Raw genomic sequence first — 27261 nt, forward strand, 5'->3', positions numbered from 1 at the left:
CATGCTGCGCACTCCCAAACGTGCTCCATCCGCCATGCTGCGCACTCCCCATCGTGCTCCATCCCCCATGCTGCAGCAGCATCAGCCTCTCTCCGCCCGCAGCATCAGCCTCTCTCCGCCCGCAGCATCAGCCTCTCTCCGCCCGCAGCATCAGCCTCTCTCCGCCCGCAGCATCAGCCTCTCTCCGCCCGCAGCATCAGCCTCTCTCCGCCCGCATCAGCCTCTCTCCTCCCGCAGCATCAGCCTCTCTCCTCCCGCAGCATCAGCCTCTCTCCTCCCACAGCATCAGCCTCTCTCCTCCCACAGCATCAGCCTCTCTCCTCCCACAGCATCAGCCTCTCTCCTCCCGCAGCATCAGCCTCTCTCCTCCCGCAGCATCAGCCTCTCTCCTCCCGCAGCATCAGCCTCTCTCCTCCCGCAGCATCAGCCTCCCCCTCCCAGCATCAGCCTCCCCCTCCCAGCCTCTTCCAGCACGCCGTGCTCCTCTGCCGACACTCACAGATCCGATCGCATACACTCACACACACACACCCGATCGCATACACACATTGACGATATTACACATACGCGCTCACACTCACAACATCCGGAGATACCACATGCTTCTGGCCATGTGATCCTCCGGCAGGTCCTGGAAGCTCACAGCACGGTATCGCCGCCGAGAAGCAAGCGATATCCCAGGATGTTGTGAGTGTGTGGATGCGATGCGATTGTGTGTGTGTGTGTTCCGCCGCTGCAGGACCTTGATGCGCTGGTAACTATGCTACCATGGTTACCAGCGTATCTCGTCCCCCGCTCGCACGGGAGCCCACACCAGCATATGGCGGCAACCCCAGCAATGCGAGGGTATGGGTTGGCGGCGTACGCTGATGTGGGCTCCCGGGGGTACAGTACTCACCTGGGAGTCGTGTCTCCGTGTCGGTTCGGGGAATGTGTGCGGGTGGCGGGGCCAGAGAGAGCGTGCATTGCGTGAGGAGGGCGGGGCGTGGGCGAGTTGCCAATGCCTGCAGGGTGCCGGGGCGAGAGGCCAATCCGTGGGGGGGGGGGGGGCGGAGCCTGGGCGAGTGGCAGGCCAATCTGTGTTGGGGCGGAGCCTGGGCGAGCGGCCAATCCGTGGGGGGGGCGGGGCCATGGCGAGCCCAGCGGCCAATCAGCTTTGTGTCACCGTAAGGACACAATTTTGGAGCAAGACAGACAGAATAAGGCAATTATATAGATACATATACATACACAAACACGTGTGTGTCTCTATATAGTGTATTTAAACACACTAATATATATATATATATATATATATATATATATATATATATATATATATATATATATATATATACACACATACATACATACATACACATTGTACACATACACACACGTGAAACTTCCCCACCCATCAGTGTAAGCTGAACCCTATGACATCATTCATTTAGAAGACGAGATGGTTTATACACGGTGTGCAGAATAATTAGGCAAGTTGTATTTTAGAGGATATTTTTTATTATTGATCAGCAACTATGTTCTCAATCAACCCAGAAGGCTCATAAATATCAAAGCTTAATATTTTTGGCAGTTGGAGTGGTGTTTTTTAGATTTGGCTATCTTAGGAGGATGAGGATATCTGTTTGTGCAGGTAACTATTACTGTGCAGAATTATTAGGCATCTTAATAAAAAACCAAATATATTCATCTCACTTGTTTATTTTCACCAGGTAAACCAATATAACTGCACACAATTTAGAAATAAACATTTCTGACATGCAAAAATTAGTGCCCAATATAGCCCCCTTTCTTTCTGATGATACTCAGCAGCCGATCATCCATAGATTCTGTCATTGCTTGATCTGTTTACGCTCAACATTGCGTGCAGCAGCCACCACAGCCTCCAGACACTGTTCTGAGAGGTGTACTGTTTTCCCTCCCTGTAGATCTCACATTTTATGAGGGACCACAGGTTCTCTATGGGGTTCAGATCAGGTGCACAAGGGGGCAATGTCATTATTTTTTCATCTTTTAGACCTTTACTGGCCAGCCACGCTGTGGAGTAGTTGGATGCATGTGATGGAGCATTGTCCTTCATGAAAATCATGTTTTTCTTGAACGATAGCAACTTCTTCCTGTACCACTGCTTGAAGAAGTTGTCTTCCAGAAACTGGCAGTAGGTCTGGGAGTTGAGCTTCGCTCCATCCTCAACCCGAAAAGGTCCCACAAGTTGATCTTTGATGACACCAGCCCATACCAGTACCTCACCTCCACCTTGCTGGCGTCTGATCGGAGTGGATCTCTCTGCCCTTTACTGATCCAGCCTCTGGCCCATCCATCTGGCCCATCAAGAGTCACTCTCATTTCATCAGTCCATAAAACCTTTGAAAAATCAGTCTTAAGATATTTTTTGGCCCAGTCTTGACGTTTTATCTTATGTTTCTTGGTCAGAGGTGGTGGTTTTTCAGCCTTCCTTACCTTGGCCATGTCCCTGAGTATGGCGCACCTTGTGCTTTTTGATACTCCAGTAACGTTGCAGCTCTGAAATATGGCCAAACTGGTGGCAAATGGCATCTTGGCAGCTTCACGCTTGATTTTCCTCAATTCATGGGCAGTTATTTTGCGCCTTTTTTGCCCAACACGCTTCTTGCGACCCTGTTGGCTATTTGCCATGAAACGCTTGATTGTTCGGTGATCACGCTTCAAATGTTTGGCAATTTCAAGACTGCTGCATCCCTCTGCAAGACAGCTCACAATTTTGGACTTTTCAGAACCCGCCAAATCTCTCTTCTGACCCATTTTGCCAAAGCAAAGGAAGTTGCCTAATAATAATTAAGCACCCCTTATATAGGGTGTTGATGTCATTACACTGCACCCCTCCTCATTACAGAGATGCACGTCACCGGATTTACTTAATTGGTAGTTGGCTCCCAGCCTATACAGCTTGGAGTAGGACGACATGTATAAAAAGTATCATGTGATCACAATACTCATTTGCCTAATAATTCTGCACAGTATGTAAATATATTATATATATATATATATATATATATATATATATATATATATAAGAACACTTTCCTTTCTCATCTCCCCCAATAGTAATACAAAGAAGAATAAAAATTACAATAAAGGCATCTTATGGCTATGCTGCCCCCCTACCCAAACAAAAGTAAAAATGCAGCCATAAAAGGGTTAAACGTATGTTTCCCATGACGTGCTACCTTCCTCCTGAATGAGCCTGGCACATTACATCTGTGATATTTTCATTAGACTTCACATAAACATCCATTATATCTGGAGAGATTGGATGTCGTAAAGTAGCGGCAGCACGGCTCCCCCCTCCTGTGTGAACGAGCCCCGGAGACGTTATTATAACCGCGCCTTAAGAGCGATCAATAAAACGCACCGCGGGAAACTGCACGAAAGAGCGGGATAAGCCCCATTCAATAAGAACCTCACAGACCAGAGGGGAGAAATAAAAGTTTTACAGCCAATAATGGACGCCGACCATCGATTGCGTTTCCCTGTCGGGGGCTTATTATACACTTACGGCGATTACGTATATTACAGATTGACGACTTTTACCAAAAAGAACAAGTTTAGTTCTATCCGGTCATAGAAAGCCGAGCGATAATCAATATGGCTGACATTAGCGTGCCATCCAGCTTTCTCTGACCCCTGAATGACAGATCTGCCTCGATAAAGGGGTATTCAGACTTCGCTCACATCAGAGAAGTCTATGTTCTATATGAATGGCCATTCATTCCAGTAGACGCCATGTAATACTACCCCAGCAAACGCAAAAAGTTTCCAGAGTGGACAATCCCTTTAAAAACGCCTCTTCAGGTTAAAGGCATTGATGGAGGTTATAAAAGATGGGAGTACCCTCATCCCAGACACTTGAGCTCCCCCACATCCTGTGCATAGGTGTTAAAATGTATAATCAGGTGGGGTTCCACCATCGATTTTGAAACCGAGGGTCCAAAACTTCTCAAAAAATACATTTTTAGCATAACTATAGTAAGAGTAAACATTTTCAGCTTTTGTAAGCCTTTCATCAATTCCAACCATAGCCCCTGTTAGGTCATGTTCACACGTTGCATTTTTTTCTGCAGCAAAACCTGCGCTCTCGGAAGTCAAGCTGTGTACACACGTTGCGTTTTTGCTTGCAGACTTGTCACAAAATGGCAAGCAAAGTCATTGAGAATCCTGAAGCCCCCTCTCTGTTATCTCATGGTCTTTTTTTTTGTTTACCTGCAATGTTAGTTTAAGCCTCTTATCTTTATCACTAGAAGGTGGCCCGATTCTACGCATCGGGTATTCTAGAATTTACGTATTGTGTAGTTCATGTATGATTTTTGTTATATATATAGATGTTGTTGTGTGTAGTTACCAAGTGTTTGTGTAGGGCGCTGTACATGTTCTGAGTGTCGCGGGGGGTGAGAGCGGTGTTGTATGTGTGTTGCGTGTGTTGCGTTGTTTGTGGAGCGCTGTGTGTCTGTAGCGTTGTGTGTGTGTTGTGCGGTTTGTGTGGGTGTGGTGTGTTTTGGGGGGAGGTATGTTTTGAGCAATGTGTGTGTTGTGCAGTATGTGCGTATATTTGTGTGTGCAGCGTTGTCTGTGTGTGTGGGTGTCTGTGTAGGGCGTTGTTTGTGATTCCTAGTGTGTGTGTGTTGTGCAGTGCGCGTGTGTGTGTGTGTTGGGGGGAGGTGTGCACCTCCCATCGTGCTCCATCCCCCATGCTGCGCACCCCTCATCGTGCTGCATCCCCCATGCTGCGCACTCCCAAACGTGCTCCATCCGCCATGCTGCGCACTCCCAAACGTGCTCCATCCGCCATGCTGCGCACTCCCAAACGTGGTCCATCCGCCATGCTGCGCACTCCCAAACGTGCTCCATCCGCCATACTGCGCACTCCCCATCGTGCTGCATCCCCCATGCTGCGCACTCCCAAACGTGCTCCATCCGCCATGCTGCGCACTCCCCATCGTGCTCTATCCGCCATGCTGCACACTCCCAAACGTGCTCCATCCGCCATGCTGCGCACTCCCAAACGTGCTCCATCCGCCATGCTGCGCACCCCCTATCATGCTCCATCCGCCATGCTGCGCACTCCCAAACGTGCTCCACCTGCCATGCTGCGCACTCCCAAACGTGCTCCATCCGCCATGCTGCGCACTCCCAAACGTGGTCCATCCGCCATGCTGCGCACTCCCAAACGTGCTCCATCCGCCATGCTGCGCACTTCCAAACGTGCTCCATCCGCCATACTGCGCACTCCCCATCGTGCACCATCCGGCATGCTGCGCACTCCCAAACGTGCTCCATCCGCCATGCTGCGCACTCCCAAACGTGCTCCATCCGCCATGCTGCGCACTCCCAAACGTGCTCCATCCGCCATGCTGCGCACTCCGAAACGTGCTCCATCCGCCATACTGCGCACTCCCAAACGTGCTCCATCCGCCATACTGCGCACTCCCCATCGTGCACCATCCGGCATGCTGCGCACTCCTAAACATGCTCCATCCGTCATGCTGCGCACTCCCAAACGTGCTCCATCCGTCATGCTGCGCACTCCCAAACGTGCTCCATCCGCCATGCTGCGCACTCCCAAACGTGCTCCATCCGCCATGCTGCGCACCCCCCATCATGCTCCATCCGCTTAGGAGTGCGCAGCATGCCGGATGGTGCACGATGGGGAGTGCGCAGTATGGCGGATGGAGCACGTTTGGGAGTGCGCAGCATGGCGGATGGAGCACGTTTGGGAGTGCGCAGCATGGCGGATGGACCACGTTTGGGAGTGCGCAGCATGGCGGATGGACCACGTTTGGGAGTGCGCAGCATGGCGGATGGACCACGTTTGGGAGTGCGCAGCATGGGGGATGCAGCACGATGGGGAGTGCGCAGTATGGCGGATGGAGCACGTTTGCTCAGCCTCTCTCCTTCCAGCCTCCCTCAGCATCAGCCCCCCCCTCCCAGCCTTCCCCAAGATCAGCCTCTCTGCTCCCAGCCTCCTCCAGCACGCCGTGCTCCTCTGCCGACACTCACCCACACCCGATCGCATCCACTCACCCACACAACCGATCGCATCCACTCACCCACACAACCGATCGCATCCACTCACCCACACAACCGATCGCATCCACTCACACACACAACCGATCGCATCCACTCACCCACACAACCGATCGCATCCACTCACACACACACCCGATCGCATCCACTCACACACACACCCGATCGCATACACTCACACACACCCGATCGCATACACTCACACACACAGACACTGACGATATCGCACATACGCGCTGATACTCACAACATCCGGGGATATCACATGCTTCTGGCCATGTGATCCTCCGTCAGGTCCTGGAAGCTCACAGCACAATATCGCCGCCGAGAAGCAAGCGATATCCCAGGATGTTGTGAGTATGTGGATGCGATGTGATGTGTGTGTGTGAGTGAGTGTGATCTGATTTGTGTGTGTGTGTGTGTGTGCTGTTATGTTATGTATGTTCTGCAGCTGCAGGACCTTGATGTGTGGATGCGATGTGATGTGTGTGTGAGTGTGAGCCGGTGTACACTGGTAACTATGATACACATCGGGTAACCAAGGGACCTTAGTTACCCGATGTGTATAATGGTTACCAGCGTTCACGGCCTCCGTTAAGATCCCAGCATCGCAAGGTTATGTCTGGCGCTGCCGGGATCCTGACGGAGCCGGTGTAGAAGCAAGCGATATCCCAGCATGTTGTGAGTGTGTGGATGTGATGTGTGAGAGTGAGTGTGAGAGTGAGTGTGATCTGATGTGTGTGTACTCACCTGGGAATCGGAGCCCCGTGTCAGTTGGGCCACAGCGAGCGTGCATTGCGTGAGGGGGCGGGGCCTGCAGAGAGCCGGGGCGAGAGGCCAATCCGTGTGGGGGGGCGGGGCCATGGCGAGCCCAGCGGCCAATCAGCTTTGTGTCACCGTAAGGACACAATTTCGGAGCATGACAGACAGACAGACAGACAGACAGACAGACAGACAGACAGACAGACAGACAGACAGACAGACAGACAGACAGACAGACAGACAGACAGACAGACAGACAGACAGACAGAATAAGGCAATTATATATATAGATTAGTGGGTCTCAGCAGTCTGACTCTGCCCCTCTCTGTGATTAGCAGCTTCTGTCTATGGAAATGTGCACTAAAAACCTGGTGTGAGCAGGGGCAACTCTCAGAGCACTGCTACATGCGAAATCTAAAATCTTTCACTGTGTCAGAACAGCTACAGCCACTAATCTAAGTGATACATCGTTGGACTCAGGGCCTCTTTGCCTACATCATGCTGCTCTCAGATGACGTAGCAAAAAAACAGCTGACAGATTCCCTTTAACCCCTTCAGCCCCGGGGCACTTTCCGTTTTTGTTTTTTGCTCCCCTTCTTCCGAGAGCCGTAACTTTTTTAATTTTCTGTCAATCTTGCCATATGAGGGCTTGTTTTTTCCGGGACGAGTTGTACTTTTAAATGAAACCATAAGTTTTACCATATAGTGTACTGGAAAACAGCAAAAAAATTCCAAGTGTAGAAAAACTGCAAAAGAAGGGAATTTTGTTTACTTACCGTAAATTCCTTTTCTTCTAGCTCTAATTGGGAGACCCAGACAATTGGGTGTATAGCTATGCCTCCGGAGGCCGCACAAAGTATTACACTCAAAAGTGTTAAGCCCCTCCCCTTCTGCCTATACACCCCCCGTGCTCCCACGGGCTCCTCAGTTTTGGTGCAAAAGCAAGAAGGAGGAAAAGATTATAAACTGGTGTAAAGTAGATTCAATCCGAAGGAATATCGGAGAACTGAAACCAAACAACATGAACAACATGTGTACACAAAAAAACAGGGGCGGGTGCTGGGTCTCCCAATTAGAGCTAGAAGAAAAGGAATTTACGGTAAGTAAACAAAATTCCCTTCTTCTTTGTCGCTCTATTGGGAGACCCAGACAATTGGGATGTCCAAAAGCAATCCCTGGGTGGGTAAAATAATACCTCATAAGAGCCGTAAAACGGCCTCTTCCTACGGGTGGGCAACCGCCGCTTGAAGGACTCATCTACCTAGGCTGGCATCCGCCGAAGCATAGGTATGCACCTGATAGTGTTTCGTGAAAGTGTGCAGGCTCGACCAGGTAGCCGCCTGACACACCTGCTGAGCCGTAGCCTGGTGCCTCAAAGCCCAGGACGCGCCCCCGGCTCTGGTAGAATGGGCCTAGAGCCCTGAGGGAACCGGCAGCCCAGCAGACCGGTAAGCTTCGAGAATTGGTTCCTTGATCCACCGGGCCAGGGTTGATTTGGAAGCCTGTGACCCTTTACGCTGGCCAGCGACAAGGACAAAGAGTGCATCCGAGCGGCGCAGGGGCGCCGTACGAGAAATGTAGAGCCTGAGTGCTCTCACCAGATCTAACAAGTGCAAATCCTTTTCACATTGGTGAACTGGATGAGGACAAAAAGAGGGTAAGGAGATATCCTGATTGAGATGAAAGGGGGGTACCACCCTTGGGAGAAATTCCGGAACCGGACGCAGAACCACCTTGTCCTGGTGTCTCGAATGGTGATTTCTAAAGAACCAGCAGCACCCTGTTCAGATTCCAGGGTTCTAACGTCCGCTTGTAAGGAGGAACGATGTGACAAACCCCCTGCCGGAACATGCGTACCTGTGGAAGTCTGACTAGGCGCTTCTGGAAAAAACACAGAGAGCGCTGAGACTTGTCCCTTAAGGGAGTCGAGCAACAAACCCTTTTCCAGTCCCGATTGAAGGAAGGACAGAAAAAATGGGCAAGGCAAAGTGCCAGGGAGAAGAACCCTGAGCAGAGCACCACGACAGGAAAATTTTTCACGTCCTGTGGTAGATCTTGGCGGACGTTGGTTTCCTAGCCTGTCTCATAGTGGCAATGACGTCTTGAGATAATCCTGAAGACGCTAGGATCCAGGACTCAATGGCCACACAGTCAGGTTGAGGGCCACAGAATTGAGATGGAAAAAATGGCCCTTGAGACAGCAAATCTGGTCGGTCTGGTAGTGCCCACGGTTGGCCGACCGTGAGATGCCACAGATCCGGGTACCATGACCTCCTCGGCCAGTCTGGAGCGACGAGGATGACGCGGCGGCAGTCGGCCCTGATCTTGCGTAACACACTGGGCAACAGTGCCAGCGGAGGAAACACATAAGGGAGCTGAAACTGCGACCAATCCTGAACTAAGGCGTCTGCCGCCAGAGCTCTGGGATCTTGAGACCGTGCCATGAACGTCGGTACCTTGTTATTGTGCCGGGACGCCATGAAGTCGACGTCCGGCACCCCCCAGCGGCAACAGATCTCCTGAAACACGCCCGGGTGAAGGGACCATTCCCCTGCGTCCATGCCCCGTCGACTGAGATAATCCGCTTCCCAGTTTTCCACGCCTGGAATGTGAACTGCAGAGATGGTGGAGGCCGTGGCTTCCACCCACATCAAAATCCGCCGGACTTCCTGGGAGGCTTGCCGACTGCGTGTGCCGCCTTGGTGGTTGAAGTATGCCACCACTGTGGAATTGTCCGACTGAATTCTGATCTGCTTGCCTTCCAGCCACTGCTGGAACGCTTTCAGGGCAAGATACACTGCCCGTATTTCCAGAACATTGATCTGAAGCGAGGACTCTTGCTGGGTCCACGTACCCCAAGCCCTGTGGTGGAGAAAAACCGCTCCCCACCCTGACAGACTCGCGTCCGTCGTGACTACTTCCCAGGATGGGGGTAGGAAAGATTTCCCCTTCGCTAATGAAGTGGGAATAAGCCACCACCGAAGGGAAGCTTTGGTCGTCTGAGAGAGGGAGACGGTCCTGACGAGGGACGTCGGCTTCCTGTCCCATTTGCATAGGATGTCCCATTGAAGGGGACGCAGGTGAAATTGCGCGAAAGGGACTGCCTCCATTGCTGCCACCATCTTCCCCAGGAAGTGCGTGTGGCGCCTCACGGGGTGTGACTGGCCTTGAAGGAGAGATTGTACCCCTTTCTGTAGTGACTGCTGTTTGATCAGCGGAAGCTTCACTATCGCTGAGAGAGGCTGAAACTTCGTGCCAAGATATGTCAGCGATTGGGCCGGTGTCAGATTTGACTTTGGAAAATTGATGATCCACCCGAAACCCTGGAGAGTCTCCAGGGTAGCGTCAAGGCTGCGTTGGCATGCCTCCAGAGAGGGTGCCTTGATCAGCAGATCGTCCAAGTACGGGATCACCGAGTGACCCAGGGAGTGTAGGAGCGCTACTACAGTAGCCATAACCTTGGTAAAAACCCGTGGGGCTGTTGCCAGGCCGAACGGCAGTGCCACGAATTGCAGGTATTCGTGTCCTATGGCGAAGCGCAAGAAGCGCTGGTGCTCTGGAGCAATCGGTACATGGGGATAAGCATTTTTGATATCGATTGATGCAAGGAAAACTCCTTGGGACATTGAGGCGATGACGGAGCGGAGGGATTCCATCCGGAACCGCCTGGTTTTTACCCGTCTGATGAGCAGTTTCAGGTCCAGGACCGGGCGGAAAGACCCGTCCTTCTTTGAGACCACCAACAAGTTGGAGTAAAAACCGTGGCTCTGTTGCTGAAGAGGAACAGGGATCACCACTCCTTCAGCCGTCAGAGTGCGCCGCGCCTGCAGAGGAGCCTCGGCTCGCTCGGGAGGCGGGGATGACCTGAAGAATCGAGCCGGGGGACGAGAGGTGAACTCTATCTTGTAACCGTGAGACAGAATAACTCTCACCCAGCGGTCTTTTATTTGTGGCAGCCCGGTGTCGCAAAAGCGGGAGAGCCTGCCACCAACCGAGGATGCTACTAGCGGAGGCCGAAAGTCATGAGGAAGCCGCTTTGTTAGCGGCGCCCCCGGTGGTCTGTTTAGGACGTGACTTAGACCGCCATGCATCAGAGCTCCTTTGTCTTTCTGAGACCTTGTGGACGAGGAGAATTGGGACCTGCCCGCGCCCCGAAAGGAGCGAACCTCGACTGCCCTCTCCTCTGTTGGGATATGTTTGGTTTGGACTGGGGTAAGGATGTATCCTTTCCCTTGGATTGTTTGATGACTTCATCCAGACGTTCGCCAAACAACCTGTCGCCACAAATTGGTAAACTGGTGAAGCGCTTATTTGGAAGCAGAATCTGCCTTCCATTCCCGTAGCCATAAGGCCCTGCGGAGTACCACCGAATTGGCGGCCGCAACCGCCGTACAGCTCGCAGAGTCCAGGACAGCACTAATAGCGTTGCCGAGGTCTGGGAGGTAAGGGATGCCACTTGTGGCGCGGCCGCGATAGCTTCATAGATGGATTTCAACCAGAGCTCCATCTGCCCGTCAGTGGCATCTTTGAGCGAGGCTCCATCTTCCACTGCAAGTAATGATCTAGCCGCCAGTCTGTGAGATTGGAGGGTCCACTCTAAGACACTGAGTCCAACCTTTAACCACGTCAGGTGGAAAAGGACAACGTGTATCCTTAAGGCGCTTAGAAAAACGCTTATCTGGACAAACATGGTGATTCTGGACTGCCTCTCTGGAATCAGAGTGGTCTAGAAACATACTCGGTGTACGCTTGGGGAACCTGAAGCGGAATTACTCCTGCTGAGAAGCTGACTCCTCCGCCGGAGGAGCTGAGGGAGAAATATCCAGCATTTGATTGATGGACGCAATAAGATCGTTCACTATGGCGTCCCCGTCTGGAGTATTACGATTGAGAGCGCCCTCAGGATCAGAATCCTGATCAGCTGTCTCCGCATCATCAACCGGAGATTCCCCCCGCTGAGACCCTGAACAACATGATGTCGAGGGAAATTCTAAGCGATCCCGCTTAGTCGGTCTGGGGCTGGGGTCTAAGACAGAACCCTCAGCCTGGGATGTATCCCGGGAGGACATTGTTGGTCCAATTGAGGGGGGCCAGGGAACAATGATTCAACAGAGTCCCTTTGCTGAGATACCGGCCTGGACTGCAAGGCTTCTAGTATCTCAGCCATAGTCTCAGAGAGTTTTGCAAACTCCATCCCCGTCACTAAGGACCGTGTCAACAGGTGGCTCCCCCTGGGCCCCTCTTAGCAGAGGCTCTGGCTGAAGAAGAGTCACAGGGGCCACACATTGCACACAATGAGAGTCAATGGAACCTGCCGGCAGCTGGGATATACAAGCGGCGCAGGCAGCATAATAATCCTGTTTTTTGGCACCCCTGTCTTTGTGGGCGCCATGCTATTGTTTTCCCTGATTAACACAAAGGGGTAAATAGCCAGAATGAACTGTGCTCATACAGTGTAAAGTATATAGTAATAACACAGAATGTATCAATACACTACAGCACCATGGGGCTAACACCACAGGTGCTGCTTACCAGCCGCCTAAAGCGGTTGTGAGGCCACCAGAGACCGTGTCTGGGTTTCCCAGGGTTTTTCCCCCTCTGCAGCGTCGGAGGAGCTGACAGTAATGGCTGCGGCGTCCTGACGAGAGGAGGAAGCCGTGGGCGTCTCACACAGTGCACAGTGAGGGGAGTGGAGTATGCAAAGCATGCTCCAGCCCTCAGTGCTGCTCGTTCCGTGCAGCGTCCCGCCCTTCCCCTGCCTGTCAGGGCTGAGGGCGGGAGAAAGGAAGCTAGGCCGCAAGAAAGCCGGGGACTCGAGTATAAGCGTGGCCTCCGTAAAAGCGAGGCCGACGCCGAAGTCCCCGGCGAACTACAAGTCCCAGCCGCACCGCAGTTTCACATGGCAGCGGCGGTTAGCGCGGTAGCCCCTACATATAAACACACTCAGCGACGCTGAGTGTGTAATGGCACATATAGACCCGGTCAGCGCCGCGGTCCCCGGTGCACTAGCACACCCAACAAAGCTGAGGTGTTGCCGTGCGCGGTCCCTACAGGGATACAGAGTACCTTCAAGATGCAGGGCCATGTCCCTGAACGGTACCCGGCTCCTATCCAGCAGTCTCCACGGGAGTTGTGGATGAAGCACGGTCTCAGTGCCTGGAGACCGATAGGATCCCACTTCACCCAGCGCCCTGAGGGGATGGGGAAGGAAAGCAGCATGTGGGCTCCAGCCTCCGTACCCGCAATGGATACCTCAACCTTAACAACACCGCCGACAAGAGTGGGGTGAGAAGGGAGCATGCTGGGGGCCCTATATGGGCCCACTTTTCTTCCATCCGACCTGGTCAGCAGCTGCTGCTGACCAATCTGTGGAGCTGTGCTGTGCGTGTCTGACCTCCTTCGCACAAAGCAGAAAACTGAGGAGCCCGTGGGAGCACGGGGGGTGTATAGGCAGAAGGGGAGGGGCTTAACACTTTTGAGTGTAATACTTTGTGTGGCCTCCGGAGGCATAGCCTATACACCCAATTGTCTGGGTCTCCCAATAGAGCGACAAAGAAAACATGATTTTTACATCTCTAAATCATTATGTTTAGTGTCGGTCTGCAATCTCCAACCCTTCGTTCATTCCCAGACCACCGATAAGTAGTTTGGAGCCTGATCCAAGTTTCAGAATATTCCCTTGTGAGTGTCTGATCGTTAAGCTTTTTATGATCTGGTAACCATGGACGATCACAAAAATCCCATCAGCGGAAAAACACAAAAAAAACCACAAGACCGCAATCCCCCGTCAGACCACACTAGAAGTAGCCGTGGAGTGTTCCTAAACACACCTAGATGCCTCGTCACAGCCGGAGAAACTTACTACATCTCCAAGATAGAAATGAGGAAACCTATCTTGCCTCAGAGCAGTCCCCAAAGGAATAGAAAGCCCCCAACATATAAAGGCAACGGTGATGTAAGAAAACAATACACAGATAGGAAATATAATTAGCAAAGGCGAGGCCTGACTTCCTAGATACAACAGGAAAGGAAGGAAAACTGATTGCGGTCAGTGCAAAACTCTGCGGAAAAATACCAATCTCCTGATATACAAAAACCAGACAAAACAATCACTGATCTCGGAGAGACCAGCCAGAGAAAAACACTGCTGGCAGAAAACAAAGGCGCTCAAAACAGTGAAATCCTAGGTGCATTGCCCCCTGGGAAGCATGCAAATCAAAAAAGGTCCGTAAAATAAAGGTCCGCAAATCAAAAAAGAGCAACTCCTTGGCTAGGTCCCTCCCGGAGGGATATCTGGCTAGTTCTGTGTCGAGACTCCTAGCAGAGGCTCCACGGACCTTTTTTGATTTGATATACAAAAACCCTGAGACCACACGGACTCTCCCCCCACTATATCAGGTACTCTTGTAAATAATGGGAGAAAAAAATACCAGAAATAACACAAGAAATACAAAAGTGCAAATAATCAAGTACAACAGGGAGAATCTCCCTTTCCTTGCAGTGGGGCCTGAAGAGGGGGAACCCCCATGTTCATCAAAACAGAAAGACAATTCCTCTCCTGCAAGAAAACAGACCTTAAGCAAAACAAAAAGAAACACAAACACCCTTAGGTGTGGATCAGGCAATAAAGCAAAGGGTACAGGCACAGGATAAATGGAAGGACAAACTCCAAGCCAATTCAGAGACTGAGGATAAGCATTTATCACCAGCCCCAGCCAGCAGACACTGCTCTTCTATATAGCCTAAGGCTGATCTGCAATTGGACTTCCCAAACTCCCAATTAACTCCCACACCTGTTGAGTCATAGTCAGCTTCACCCCCATTCCTGACCACCAGAGGGAGCTCCAAACCATCACCCCCCCTCGGATGACATTCACAACAAAAGCTGTGTTCTCACAGCAGGATTTCACATCAGGACTTGCAAATCAAAATCAGGAGTGGGTCAAAGTTTGCAAAAGTGGTGCTTGTGATTTTATTATACTTTTCCTCTCATTGCTTCCCTCCTGGTTTTGTCTTACACATACTGATGTGTGAATATGGACTTGATGTGAGGGCTGTGTGTACCCAGAGAACTATCAGCACAGCTTCTATCCTGCACTTATTTCCTCTTCATGTGCTTTCCTCTAGAGAATGGTTTTCTCTGCCCTCCATGAGACTGTGAATACTTTCCCCTTTTCCATATCGTTAGTAATAAAAGCTCTGCTGGGTTTGTATCCCTTTTGCAGAGCACTCAGCTAAAAGGATATACAAACTACCTGCAGATGCAAAATGGTAGAACGTTTTAAAAGAAGACTATTAAGAAAGTTGCTTTGTTTTTATGAAGCAAATGAGCAAAAAAAAAAAAAATAAAATAAAAAAAAATTAATCTGTGTGAATAAGTTTATAGCCTTTAAATAACCACCTATTCAGTGGGTGCTTGTTGATTCGGTGCGTCACCCAAGGGGCGTCAGCTTTGTATCTTAGAATATTGCAGCAGGACGCTTGTGCGACCAGCAGCACCCCTCAACTACACCAAGAGCTGCAGTAATTTTGGTGACATATGGAGACAGGAGGACGCTCACTGATATTGCTGTCAACTTACCCGTAGACTCTTCTGGACTGGGGTCAAAGTTTAGCCACTCGGTGCAGAGAGGATACGCAGGCAGTAGAATGTCGTGGTGAACGTAGAAGGAGTCCTCCTCGTGGTTATACACTGCGGGGATCACAAGGACACGTCATATAAATGCTGTAACCCATCATCACCGAGACTGCGCGGTTATACTAGGGATTCACATGAACGAGACAGACATGAGCAAATACAGCCAGAGAGACCGCGGAAACAAAAGATGGGCAACCCTGGAGGCCAAGCAGGAAAAGAAACGCAATGACAAGTGACCGCACACTCACCGTGGATCTCAAGATTGCAGTGATCTTTCTCCGCCCTGCCACAAACCAGGAGGTTATCGGTGGGTTTGATAACAAAGTCCTCGGTTTCATACTGCTCCTAGAGGAAAGAGAGGGCGAGTGTCAGCATCACCAGAAGATTCGATATCACGCTACAAAGTCCAAGAGACTGATGGAGACGGTCGAGTATGGCGCTCTGATCTCCATCAGTCCTACTCAGCGGATGCCATCTGTGTGCTGTCCGGCTCTCACAGGCTGCAGGATAGGAGAAGGTAGAGCAAAACGGGCAACACGATCACTGCTGAACCAATGGAGGTGTGAATGGGCCCTTATTCCGGTAACAACAGGATATGGGGACATTACTATCCCAGCAGTCTCCGCTCCTCCAGTCATCTGTGGATAGAGGTAATCTACTTACTGTATTTTTTAGGGTGACGTAAGTATCAGTCTCATTACTGGAGTAAACGGCGAGGCCGGCGAGACTGTCTCCGAGATTTGTCACATCTAAGGCAGAAAAAAAAAAAATTTTGTTAATACATACAGCAAAAACCGGATGAAACGCCACCGCTGCAGAAGAGACGAGACGTCTGAATCTGACCATTTCCCCAAGATAGGATCATCATCTAAATGTGCTCTCAAGAAGGATCAGGCATGTTGGATTTTATCTGTCTGGTCCTTGTTATTCTGTCAGCAGGTTTTAATACCTTATCTGGTAGGAAAAGAGACTCTGAATCCAACAATGTATCACTTAGATTACTGGCTGCAGCCGTTCTGACACAATCAGATTTTTTAGTTTTAACCATGCAGCAGAGCTGAGAGAGCTGTCCCCGCTCACACCAGGGTCTCCGTATTCAAAGTCTGTAGACCGTGAGCTGCTTATCACAGCAGGGTGTGTGGCGGACTAGCTTACCTAGTCCTGCAATTAAAATCTCCAGAAGCTAATACAAACATTGCAGGCAAACAACATACATATAGTATAAAAGACTATTGTGAAAATTGTGTTAACCCCTACAGCATCCTGTATACAGATTACATAGCAAAAACCTGCTGACAGATTCCCTTCGAGGTCCATAAACAAGAGCCACATTTTGCCCAGAAATGAATAGCGATTACCTATATACAAATTTGTAAGCTAAAGCAAACTGTATAGGAAAAAGAAAGATCATTCATCCCTTAATAGTACATCACTTCAGGATACGTTATATGTGACACAGACAGCATGGAGCTGTAACAGCAGCGATCAGAGCTATATGCAAACGCTGCTGGTGTCAAGCACAGCCAGCTGCATTTATGTAGTGTGATTGCCTGTGCGCTCCGCACCAGCTCCCATCTCCCTCCGCCTGTGCGCTCCGCACCAGCTCCCATCTCCCTCCGCCTGTGCGCTCCGCACCAGCTCCCATCTCCCTCCGCCTGTGCGCTCCGCACCAGCTCCCATCTCCCTCCGCCTGTGCGCTCCGCACCAGCTCCCATCTCCCTCCGCCTGTGCGCTCCGCACCAGCTCCCATCTCCCGACCTGGGATGCGATCCTGGGAAATACTATGGTTTGACATTGATGCTGGAGGCCTCCTGTTTTCTCTGCCCTCCCCGAGACTGTAGATACTTTTTCCATATTGTGGAGATCTTTGTACAGTCTCCAACATTCCACCGGAAGTGAGGAGGGAGCAGAGAAAGGTCAGAAACAGGACCTCAGATGGATTTCTAACATTTGTTGCACAGCACTTGGCTACATAAAAGACTTTTTGATTCTGCAGCAGCAGAACGGTGGAGAATATTTATGGAAGACTAAAAAGTTGAAGAGCTTTCTTTGGATTACTTTTAAACGAACCCCTCACCGACACATGACGTACAGTTATGTCATCTGTCAGCACCCTGACTTTGATGCCCTGAGCTCGCATCTTTGTTGGCAGATGATGGCTGTGTTATTCAGCCATTATGTGCCTCTAAAAGCCACGGATGTTAAATCTATTGAATGCCGCTGTCACTATTTGAAAGTGGCATTTACAGCGCACAGCCTGGGGAATTACACTGTTGTAAAAGCCCATGGTGACCTCGCAACGTGATCGTGAGGTGCTGATGCGTTGCTGTGACAGCCAGAGGTCTGCTGATGACCTCAGCTGCCCATCCACTGGCAACTCCCACTCCTGATACCCATCCACTGGCAAACCCTCGATGATTGCCCCTTGAAACCCCCCATGTTCGTCCACTGACTAAACCCCCTAAACCACCCCCAGTCAATTGTCCTTCCGCTGGCGACCACCCTGTCACCCATCCACTGGCAACCCCTCCCCGCCACACCACCTTTATAAAAACCCTGATGCACGTCCGCCGACGACCCTTCCGTTGCCCATTCCATGACCACAACCCCTCATTTTCCATCCACTGACGACCCCCCCACCCGTTGCACATCTGCTGACGACCCCCCCCCGCCCGTTGCACATCTGCTCACTACCCCCACCCCCATTGCACGTCTACTCACTACCCCCACCCCCATTGCACGTCTACCCCCACCCCCATTGCACGTCTACTCACTACCCCCACTGCACGTCTACTCACTACCCCCACCCCCACTGCACGTCTACTCACTACCCCCACCCCCATTGCACGTCTACTCACTACCCCCACCCCCATTGCACGTCTACTCACTACCCCCACCCCCATTGCACGTCTGCTCACTACTCCCACCCCCATTGCACGTCTGCCGACTACTCCCACCCCCATTGCACATCTGCCGGCTACTCGCACCCCCATTGCACATCTGCCGACTACTCCCACCCCCATTGCACATCTGCTGATGACCCCTATGCCTCTCATTACAGTACTCCTATGAAGGTCGGCAAATGACTATGTTCATAGGAAATAATGATTAGTGCTGGAATTAGCGAGGGGTCATTTGATTGCAAGGACACCTGGATGCAAAGGCAACCATTTGCCGCGGGAGCAGACAGAAATCTTTGAACCCAACAGTATCAGTGGCCAATACTGGGGCACACAGGCCCCGCGGGCACTCACGACCTCGGACCCCTCGTACCGCTTTTCCCTTCTTCGTCATAGTTGTCCAGGTCGTATTCTGCGAGTTCGTCGTCCTTCAGCTTAGAGATATTTTCCTCCTGATCCTCAGCCGATGGAGCGGCCTCTTCCTCCTCTTCCTCCCTCCCTTCACCTCCTTCCTCTTCATTATCCTCAAGTTCTTCTCTGCAGTCAAGAAAACACACAAAAAAGTGAAAAATCTGAAGGTGTCAGTAAAAGGCATAACTTACTGACACGTCACTCACTCCAGCTGCGCTTTTGCCTCTGTTATCAGCTTGTTTAACTCTTCCTGGCTCAGCTGAACCTAAAAAAAACGACCAGAGGTAAGACGTCTGCACGTCACGTGACCATATTAAGCAGCGTGACCCCCGCCAACCCCCTCACCTTGTCGGGGACCTCCTTAGCAATCCCCCGCTGCACCCACGCCACGCAGGTAATCTGACAACTCATCGTGCACACGAGAGCTACAACAACAACACGAGTTTGCCCCACTTCCGGTCAGCAATGGCTGCCTCCGTTCAGCACACGTGGGTTCTGGCTACTTCCGGTCACATGATGTCCCTGACGTTACGTGATGCGTGAGAAGAGCAGACGCCATCTTTAGTGTGGTAAAATGCGCACGACAGTGCTCGTATCCAATCAGGAGCTTTTGTTTTCACAAGACACGCCCCTTGCTTACCTATTAGGGTTTGGCGCCATTTTCTGTCAGAAATAATGTTGTTGATGCGGTAAATAGAGAAAAAAAAAAAAGAATAGAAAAATATTCTGACGGCAAAATGGCAAAGTCCAAAGCCTATATTCTAACCATCATAAGACCTTAGAAAGCCACCCCTGTGAGTGAAGTGGACTGCTCTTGGATCGCCATATGCTCTATGGTGGCCTTAGTTCAGTCCATATGAACCCTGGGGGAGCGCTAATATTTGCAATTGTATTATGGCGGACGAGCCAGTGCAGATCGCTGCACATACATACACAGCAGGCATTTTAGAGATCGTTCACAGTGATTTGTGTTCACTTCCGCTGCATTGCAAATAGATCCGTACAGTGGCTCCATAGACTTCCATGTTAACCCCTTCCCACCAGGGCTATTTTTTTTGGTTTTGCCCTCTTTATTCTCCCCTTCCTTCAGGCGCCGTAACGTTTTCATCTTATCCACATAGCCGTATAATAATATTTTATACTTTTGCAAGACAAGCTGTAGCCTTGAATAAACCCATTCATTTAATATATAAAGCAGCGTGTATGTATGCAATGGCGTAACTGGAGTATGATGGGCCCCAGTGCAAAGTTTGGACCTGGGCACACCCCCCCCCCCCCCCCCCAACATACACCGACACTCGGGGTACGGGATAGTGACGCTGACACTCGGCTCTTTCCTCAGCACCCAGGTTTCCTATGATCTGAAATCCCTTTTTCTATCAGCACCCAGCTTTCCTATGTTGCTCTCAGCACTCAGCTTCCCCATGCTCTGCTGTACATCTTTCCCTCAGCACCCAGCTTTCCCATGCTAAGATGTATAGCAGAGCATGGGAAAGCTGGGTGCTAAGGGAAGATGTATAGCAGAGCATGGGAAAGCTAGGTGCTGAGGGAAGATGTATAGCAGAGCATGGAAAAGTTGGGTGCTGAGGGAAGATGTACAGCAGAGCATGGGAAAGCTGTGTGCTGAGGGAAGATGTATAGCAGAGCATGGGAAAGCTGTGTGCTGAGGGAAAGATGTATAGCAGAGCATGGAAAAGTTGGGTGCTGAGGGAAGATGTACAGCAGAGCATGGGAAAGCTTTGTGCTGAGGGAAGATGTATAGCAGAGCATGGGAAAGCTGTGTGCTGAGGGAAGATGTATAGCAGAGCATGGAAAAGTTGGGTGCTGAGGGAAGATGTATAGCAGAGCATGGGAAAGCTGGGTGCTGAGACATGATGTATAGCAGAGCATGGGAAAGCTGGGTGCTGAGGGAAGATGTATAGCAGAGCATGGAAAAGTTGGGTGCTGAGGGAAGATGTATAGCAGAGCATGGGAAAGCTGGGTGCTGAGACATGATGTATAGCAGAGCATGGGAAAGCTGGGTGCTGAGGGAAGATGTATAGCAGAGCATAGGAAAGCTGGGTACTGAGGGAAAGATGTATAGCAGAGCCTAGGAAAGCTGGGTGCTGAGGGAAAGAGCATTTTTCCCTCAGCACAAAACTTTCCCATCCCATGCTTGTATCTTTGTTCCCCCTCGTATATAGTTCTCCAAATACAATAATGGCCCCCACATAGCCTCCCATATAGTATAAAGGGTGGCACATATCCCTTCATATATTAGAATGCACCCCCCAAAGCCCTCCATGTACTAAAATGCATTTCCCATAGTCATCAATGTATAATGTAGCCCTCATAGCACTCAAATTATTATAATGCAACTCCCATAGTCCTCCATGTATTATAATTCACCCCATAGTTCTCCATATATTTTTATGCACCCCCATAGTCCTCCATATATTATACTGCACCACCGTAGCCCTCCATAAATTATAATGCAGCCCCCATAGTCCTATATGTATTATAATGCAGCCCCATAATCCTCCATGTATAATACACCACTATAGTTCATGTTTAAGGTGTCCTTCATATTGTGTTATGCAGTCCCATAAACCTCCATGTATAATGTAGCCCCATAAACCTCCATGTATAATGTAGCCCCATAAACCTCCATGTGTAATGTAGCCCCATAAACCTCCATGTATAATGCACCCCTATAGTCCATGTTTACAGTGGCCTTCATATTGTGTTATGCAGCCCCATAGTCCACCATGTATAATGTATCCCTATAGTCCATGTATAAGGTGTCCTTCATGTTGTATTATGCAGCCCCATAAACCTCCATGTATACTGCACCCATATAGGCCACTGGCCACCATCTGCCTAATGATTAAAAATACAAACAAGTACTTGCCTCTCCTCGCACCCCTGCTGCTCCGGTCAGAGTTCCCCATCCTGCAGTCTCAGCACAGCAGTCGCACAGTGTTGACGTCACCGCATTCGGCTGCACTGTGCCGTCGAGCGCAGGCACAGGAGGAGAATGGATTGGAACGCGCCTCTCGATGCTTCATCATTGATGTGTGCGATAACGGGCGAGGTGGGCCTGGTGCAATTGCTGCCACTGACACCAGGCCCCTGACTCATGAGTCATATAGCGGCCACGTGGTCTGCCACAGAACAGCACAGCTCCTCTCTCACAGAGAGGAGCCAGCTGCTTATCTGCAGGGCGGGTGCTGGGCGACCTCTGCGACCACTGTCATTACACCCCTGTGTGTATGTGTGGCGCTTCTGAGTACATCAGGGTGCCACAGGGAACTGCATCCTTACCCAGGGTACAGGGCCTACCCCCCCATGGTTCCAGGTACCTAGAAAACTGGTGTCACTCCAATCTGCACCTCAAAACCCAATCACCTGACATCAGACACTGTCAGACACACCAGTGGGTTGGTCTAGCTGGAAAAGGGCCATCCACCTAGGGGTCAAGCAGACTGTAAGAGGGAGGAAGAGAGAAGTGAAGTAGGCTCCAGAGAGTGAGGAGCTGAGAGAGTGAGCTCCTGGGGAGCCAGGAAACTGATTGGGTCGCAATCAGTGATTCGGGTCCAGATGAGTCGGGGACCGGTAGCAGGGACTTTGGACAATGGGTGTGACGGACATAGTCTTGGAGGGACTGTCGGCACCAGAAGGGACCAACAGAACTGACCGGTACCGAGCACGACGGGGTACAGGACCCTAGGTCAGGAGCCTATTCAACGTCCTGGCAGTTCACCGGAAAGGGAGAGGATCATCAAGGACTTTCCTAGACACTCACAGATTGAGGGCATCAGCACAACGAGGGGGACAGGGTTTTTCCAGACACAGCAACCTGAAAAGTCCCAACTGCCAGCCCTTAAGAGCACGGCTACATTACAAATAGTGAGCAGGGCCCCCAACAGCTTCAAAGCACGGGGACTATCTACAGACTACAAATTGTGCACAGAGGCAGGCTCCGAATCACTAAGTGACACCGGTGGGATCGGGTACTTGGATGGGCTCCCGGCAGTGGCAGTTAAGGCCCTGTCACACACAGAGATAAATCTGCGGCAGATTTGTGGTTGCAGTGAAATTGTATACAATCAGTGCCAGGTTTGTGGCTGTGTACAAATGGAACAATATGTCCATGATTTCACTGCAACCACAGATCTGCCAAAGATTTATCTCTGTGTGTGACGGGGCCTTTATACACAGAGACTTTGCTTTACCTACAGTGTGTGTGTCTCCTTTCTAAACCTCATCCAGCACCACGATTACTTGCAGTGAGTGCCCTCTTCCCTGCCACCCTGTCCTCCCAAACCTACCAACACCCCTGAGCCTGGGGCCTTCCTTACCTGCGGAGGGACTGACACCTTGCTGCTTCAAACCATCTGCCCCGGTCCTCCCTTCAGCAGCGGTGGTACTCCCATTACCGCAAACCGCAGGTGGCGTCACGAACTTCTCCCCTGTCAATAACCCCCTTTTACGTATCAGGGTGTCCGCCAAGCCGGGTCCGGACTCTTCGAGCCACAACGATCCTGGATCCGAGCAGCCCGACCAACACCGGGGTGGCACATATGTATGTGTGTATATGTATATGTCCACTAAAGGAATCCGTACCGTCGCATTTACAATCACAACATTTTGCACAGACGCCTCATGTGACTTAGGGAACGTCAAAGACTATGTTTTGTGGGGAACATTTTCAGTAATTTGCCAAATAACCTGCTTACATTAAAGTCAATGTAGCTGGGAACTACAGGTCTTTAATAAGCAACGAAGGACATTCTTAGTATAAGAAGCCTGTGTGTCAGTTAATATGATATCAGTAGAGAGAGACACACACACACACACACACACACACACACACACGGAGGGAGACAGACAGACATTAGCAAAAAATACTTAGCCACTCCACCACCAAATGCAGTTCCTTGTATAGGGAAAAAGATGCACGGATCAGAGTCCAGCTGGTCCCCGGAAGAAGCAATCCAAAATAAACCTAGAAAAATCCAGCAATTCTAAAAGATAAAAAATTCCAAGACTTTTTTTCACATTTTAAAACTCCATGGTTAAAACGCTATTAAAAGGGAAGCAGATGACGCGTTTCGGATCCAAGAAATCCTTATTCTCATATGAGCAATAATCTGTTACATCCGAAACGAGTCATCCGTTTCCCTTTTAATGGGGTCTTAACCATGGAATTTTAAAATGTGAAATAAAGTCTTGTAATCTATTTTTTGGGATTACTGGATTTTTCTCGGATATTTTTTTTTTTTAGAGAGAGAGAGAGTTATTACTATCCCTGGCAATGTCGGGTGCCACAGCTAGAATATAAAATGTATAGAAGAGGGGAAAAAAAAAATTCCTCCATAAATTTTGGGTGTTCATTGTGCAATCCCCCAGCACCACAGATCCAAAACCGTGTGGATATGTTTTATACAAAAAAAATTTGCCCTCATCGCAGGGAGCAATCCCACAGTTTTGCTGTAGTGCAAGTAGCGGCACCGCAGAAATCCTTCCTTTGCTCTCTCTGTCAGAGCTGTACAGGAGGACACTAAGGATGGGGAGGATTGAGATCAAAGTAAGGGATGGAAGAGGGCCTTATAATCAACAGGGAGGGAGAAAACACCGGATAACATCCTAACCATATACAGTTAAGACATGAATACCCATTTGGTCCTCTTACCATGACTTAAAACATAACTCAATTTGGAATTGAAATAAGAACTAGTGTGTCGCCCAGGGAAGGGGTACTCTGTCCCGGGCGGTTGCAAATAGGAATGTCATTCTGGTGGCCATTGCCCGGTCCCGTGCCCTGGGGACGCTTAATAAAAAGGGAGTATTTACAGGGGATAATAGAGTTAATGTTCATGACGCCACCTGCGGGTTGCGGTTAAGAATGGAGAACCGCCGCTGCTCAACGTGGGTACTCCCAGGGATGGTGGTAGTGGCAGCTATGGTGGTAGGCCCTCCGCAGGTAGGGCTGTGCCTGGGAGATTTATGGTGTATAATGATGGAGACCACACCAGGTTAACTTTAACAGTCTCTACTCCCATGGACCCAGGGGTTGCTGGTTCTGGTCTCAGGAGTATCAGTGCCAATATAGGGACCCAGGTTGCTCTGTCCCCGGCACACTCTGTAGATTGAGTCCCCGTAGCGTGGAGCGTTTGGAAACTCCGACTGTCCCTGTGTCACCCTGGACAAGCCAGGGGACACAGGTAACAACACACACACACACACACCCCCAGCAGTTCACAGCAGACATCCCCAAAGTGACCTGCTTTCTGCCTCGGGCTGATACACCAGGTGGGCGGAGTGAGGAGATGGGGACGCCCACCCAGGAGTGAGCTGGCTTGAGGCAGGAAACAAGCCCAGTCTAGTCCTAGGAGAGGAAGAGTGAAGGTCTGCAGAGAGGCAGACAGAGCCAGGGGCCTAGGTTGGAGCCTAGGGCCTCGTAGAGAGAGTCCGGCAGACGGCTAGGTGCCGTCTGCAGGGAGCCTGGGGAGACAGCTGGTGGAACCGCAGGTAGCCGGGGCTGGGCAGTGGCCCCCCGGTACAGAGTCGGGGAGCCAGCTGGAAGCCGGAGTGCAGGAGAAGGGTGCACGGAAGTAGAAGAAAGGACTTACACCACCAAACTGGGTCAGGGGAGAAACAACAACCGCAGCCGTCTGAGGGTACCCGTCCATCCAGCCGAGTGTTTTACTAAGAACTGTGTCAGTGTCTCAGGCTGAGTGAGTACCACAGTGCCGCAAGGCACGGCGCTGCCCCCGCGTCCCTGCGCCCACCAGGCCCTGCATCTCCCATCTCATCACCGGGCCCCGGGATCACCAACCCCTACCCACGGAGGGGCAACACAACATCTGGCTGCTCCGCATCACCATCCCCGGGATCCCCATATTGAGCAGCAGTGGTGAAATCACCACAGCCGTGGGTGGCGTCACGGACAATAAACTATCCCCACACCCAACAACCCCCCTTTCACTCACGGGCGAGGAGTGCCGCTCAAGAACCCCCGGGATCCAGCCCACAGCTCGAGCCACCACTGAGCAGCAGTCGCCGGACCCGAGCAGAAGGGGTGAGCGTAGTGTGCTGACACCCTCCTCCCCGCCCGCGACATCCCTTTTGGGGTAGTCTCCTTCGTACGGCGGGCAGTGCGGACCCTGCAGGGAGGTAAGTGTCCGAACTCCGATCCTAGTTTACTGCTGATGCCCCCGGATTATTTGGTTCGAAGAAGTCCGTGAAGGTATTTATCAAACAGTTTGAAACCTGTCATTTCACCTAGGGCCCTGTGCCCCGTGCGTGCTCCGGTCCCGCCGGTATCTCGGTACCCGTCCTGGCGACCTCTCTACTGTGCGCCGGGGTCACCGTTACACGGACCCAGCTCAGGCACGTCCGCACAACTCTCCTGTGTGCTCCCCTCTTCTCTTCTGACTGCCTCTCGACTCACTGACCCCTCCCACCAGGCTGACTATACCCAAGGACTCGTTCCAATGGCAACCATCCCCTTACATGGTTAACCCTTTATGCCCAGTAGTGTTGAGAGGAGAACTAGGATTTTAGATGTGTGTTGGTGGAATCGGCATTGGTACTCCAGGTCCCAGTGGGTAGGTCCTGCATCCCCAAGAGGATGCAGTTCCTTGTAGTGCCCTGAGGTTCTCAGGGGCGCTACACTAGCACTCACCATCCAGCTCCTGCTCAGTTAGAAACCCCTGGTGGGAACAGGTAATTGAACTAGTACATCTGCTGTAAAAGAGACCAAGCCTGGGCTCTGTGTATATGGAGCTTTAGAAGCAACACTTCTGTCACCTCAATAGATAGCTTGGCTTTTGCACCAGTCCAACAATGTTCTGGAGAGTTATGAATATTTTAGTGAAAAATGTAGATCCTGCAGTCACAGTAGACATTGTTAGCATTATGATCCTAACGGGAATTCCATGCATGTTCTTACATAAGTGTAATCTGCGGATCAGCTCCAAATTAATAATGGTCTTAAGGGGGGAAAAAAGGAAGATACAGCCCCATCCTTATATATGGAAAGCTAAAAATCATTACAGGAAATATTGTGACGTCCTTGCCTATCAGGTCATCACAAGGGTGCCGTGCGCAACCTGCCCTTCTGCATGGTACCTGCTCCTCCTTGGTTACGGGTCCTGTCCCTTTGGTGTTGCTAAGAACAGGTATACCTAAATCCTGATGAACACTCTGCACCACACCCACCAAACACACATTGGGCAGCCTGAGGGGAATAGGGCCACCCAGATAGAGGGATGATAGAAGGAGGGCCAGAAGTGTCAGTAGTAGTCAGAGAGTGTCAGTGAGCAGTGACAGGAAAGGTCACGCTGCGGAGCTGGGCTCCTGTACCAGTCCGACGTTTGCCTGGCCTGGAAGGAGCTGGAACCCCGGTCGCAGGGGGTAGGTGCAAGGGGCACAGTACTGCCACGGAGGGCAGTTCGGCGGCCTTGTGCTACAACCGTGCAGGGGCCAGGGCACGACGGGGTACAC

At 50.9% G+C, this 27261-nt stretch overlaps 1 protein-coding gene across 1 annotated transcript in view; it reads right to left on the reverse strand.

Moving 5' to 3' along the window:
- The window catches only part of PWP1 (PWP1 homolog, endonuclein), a 63229-nt gene extending 43971 nt beyond the window's left edge, over nt 1-19258 (reverse strand). Inside the window, exons 1-6 of the mRNA XM_075342197.1 lie at nt 19117-19258; nt 18978-19036; nt 18734-18897; nt 16124-16209; nt 15709-15805; nt 15404-15514 (exon numbers count right to left, since the gene is read on the reverse strand). Of these exons, the coding sequence (XP_075198312.1) occupies nt 15404-15514; nt 15709-15805; nt 16124-16209; nt 18734-18897; nt 18978-19036; nt 19117-19182 (583 nt within the window). The 5' untranslated portion in view covers nt 19183-19258. The remainder of the gene's footprint in view (nt 1-15403; nt 15515-15708; nt 15806-16123; nt 16210-18733; nt 18898-18977; nt 19037-19116) is intronic.
- Between the last annotated feature and the right edge of the window lie 8003 nt (nt 19259-27261).

This window comes from Anomaloglossus baeobatrachus, chromosome 4 (genome assembly GCF_048569485.1).
Source record: "Anomaloglossus baeobatrachus isolate aAnoBae1 chromosome 4, aAnoBae1.hap1, whole genome shotgun sequence".
NCBI lineage: Eukaryota > Metazoa > Chordata > Amphibia > Anura > Aromobatidae > Anomaloglossus > Anomaloglossus baeobatrachus.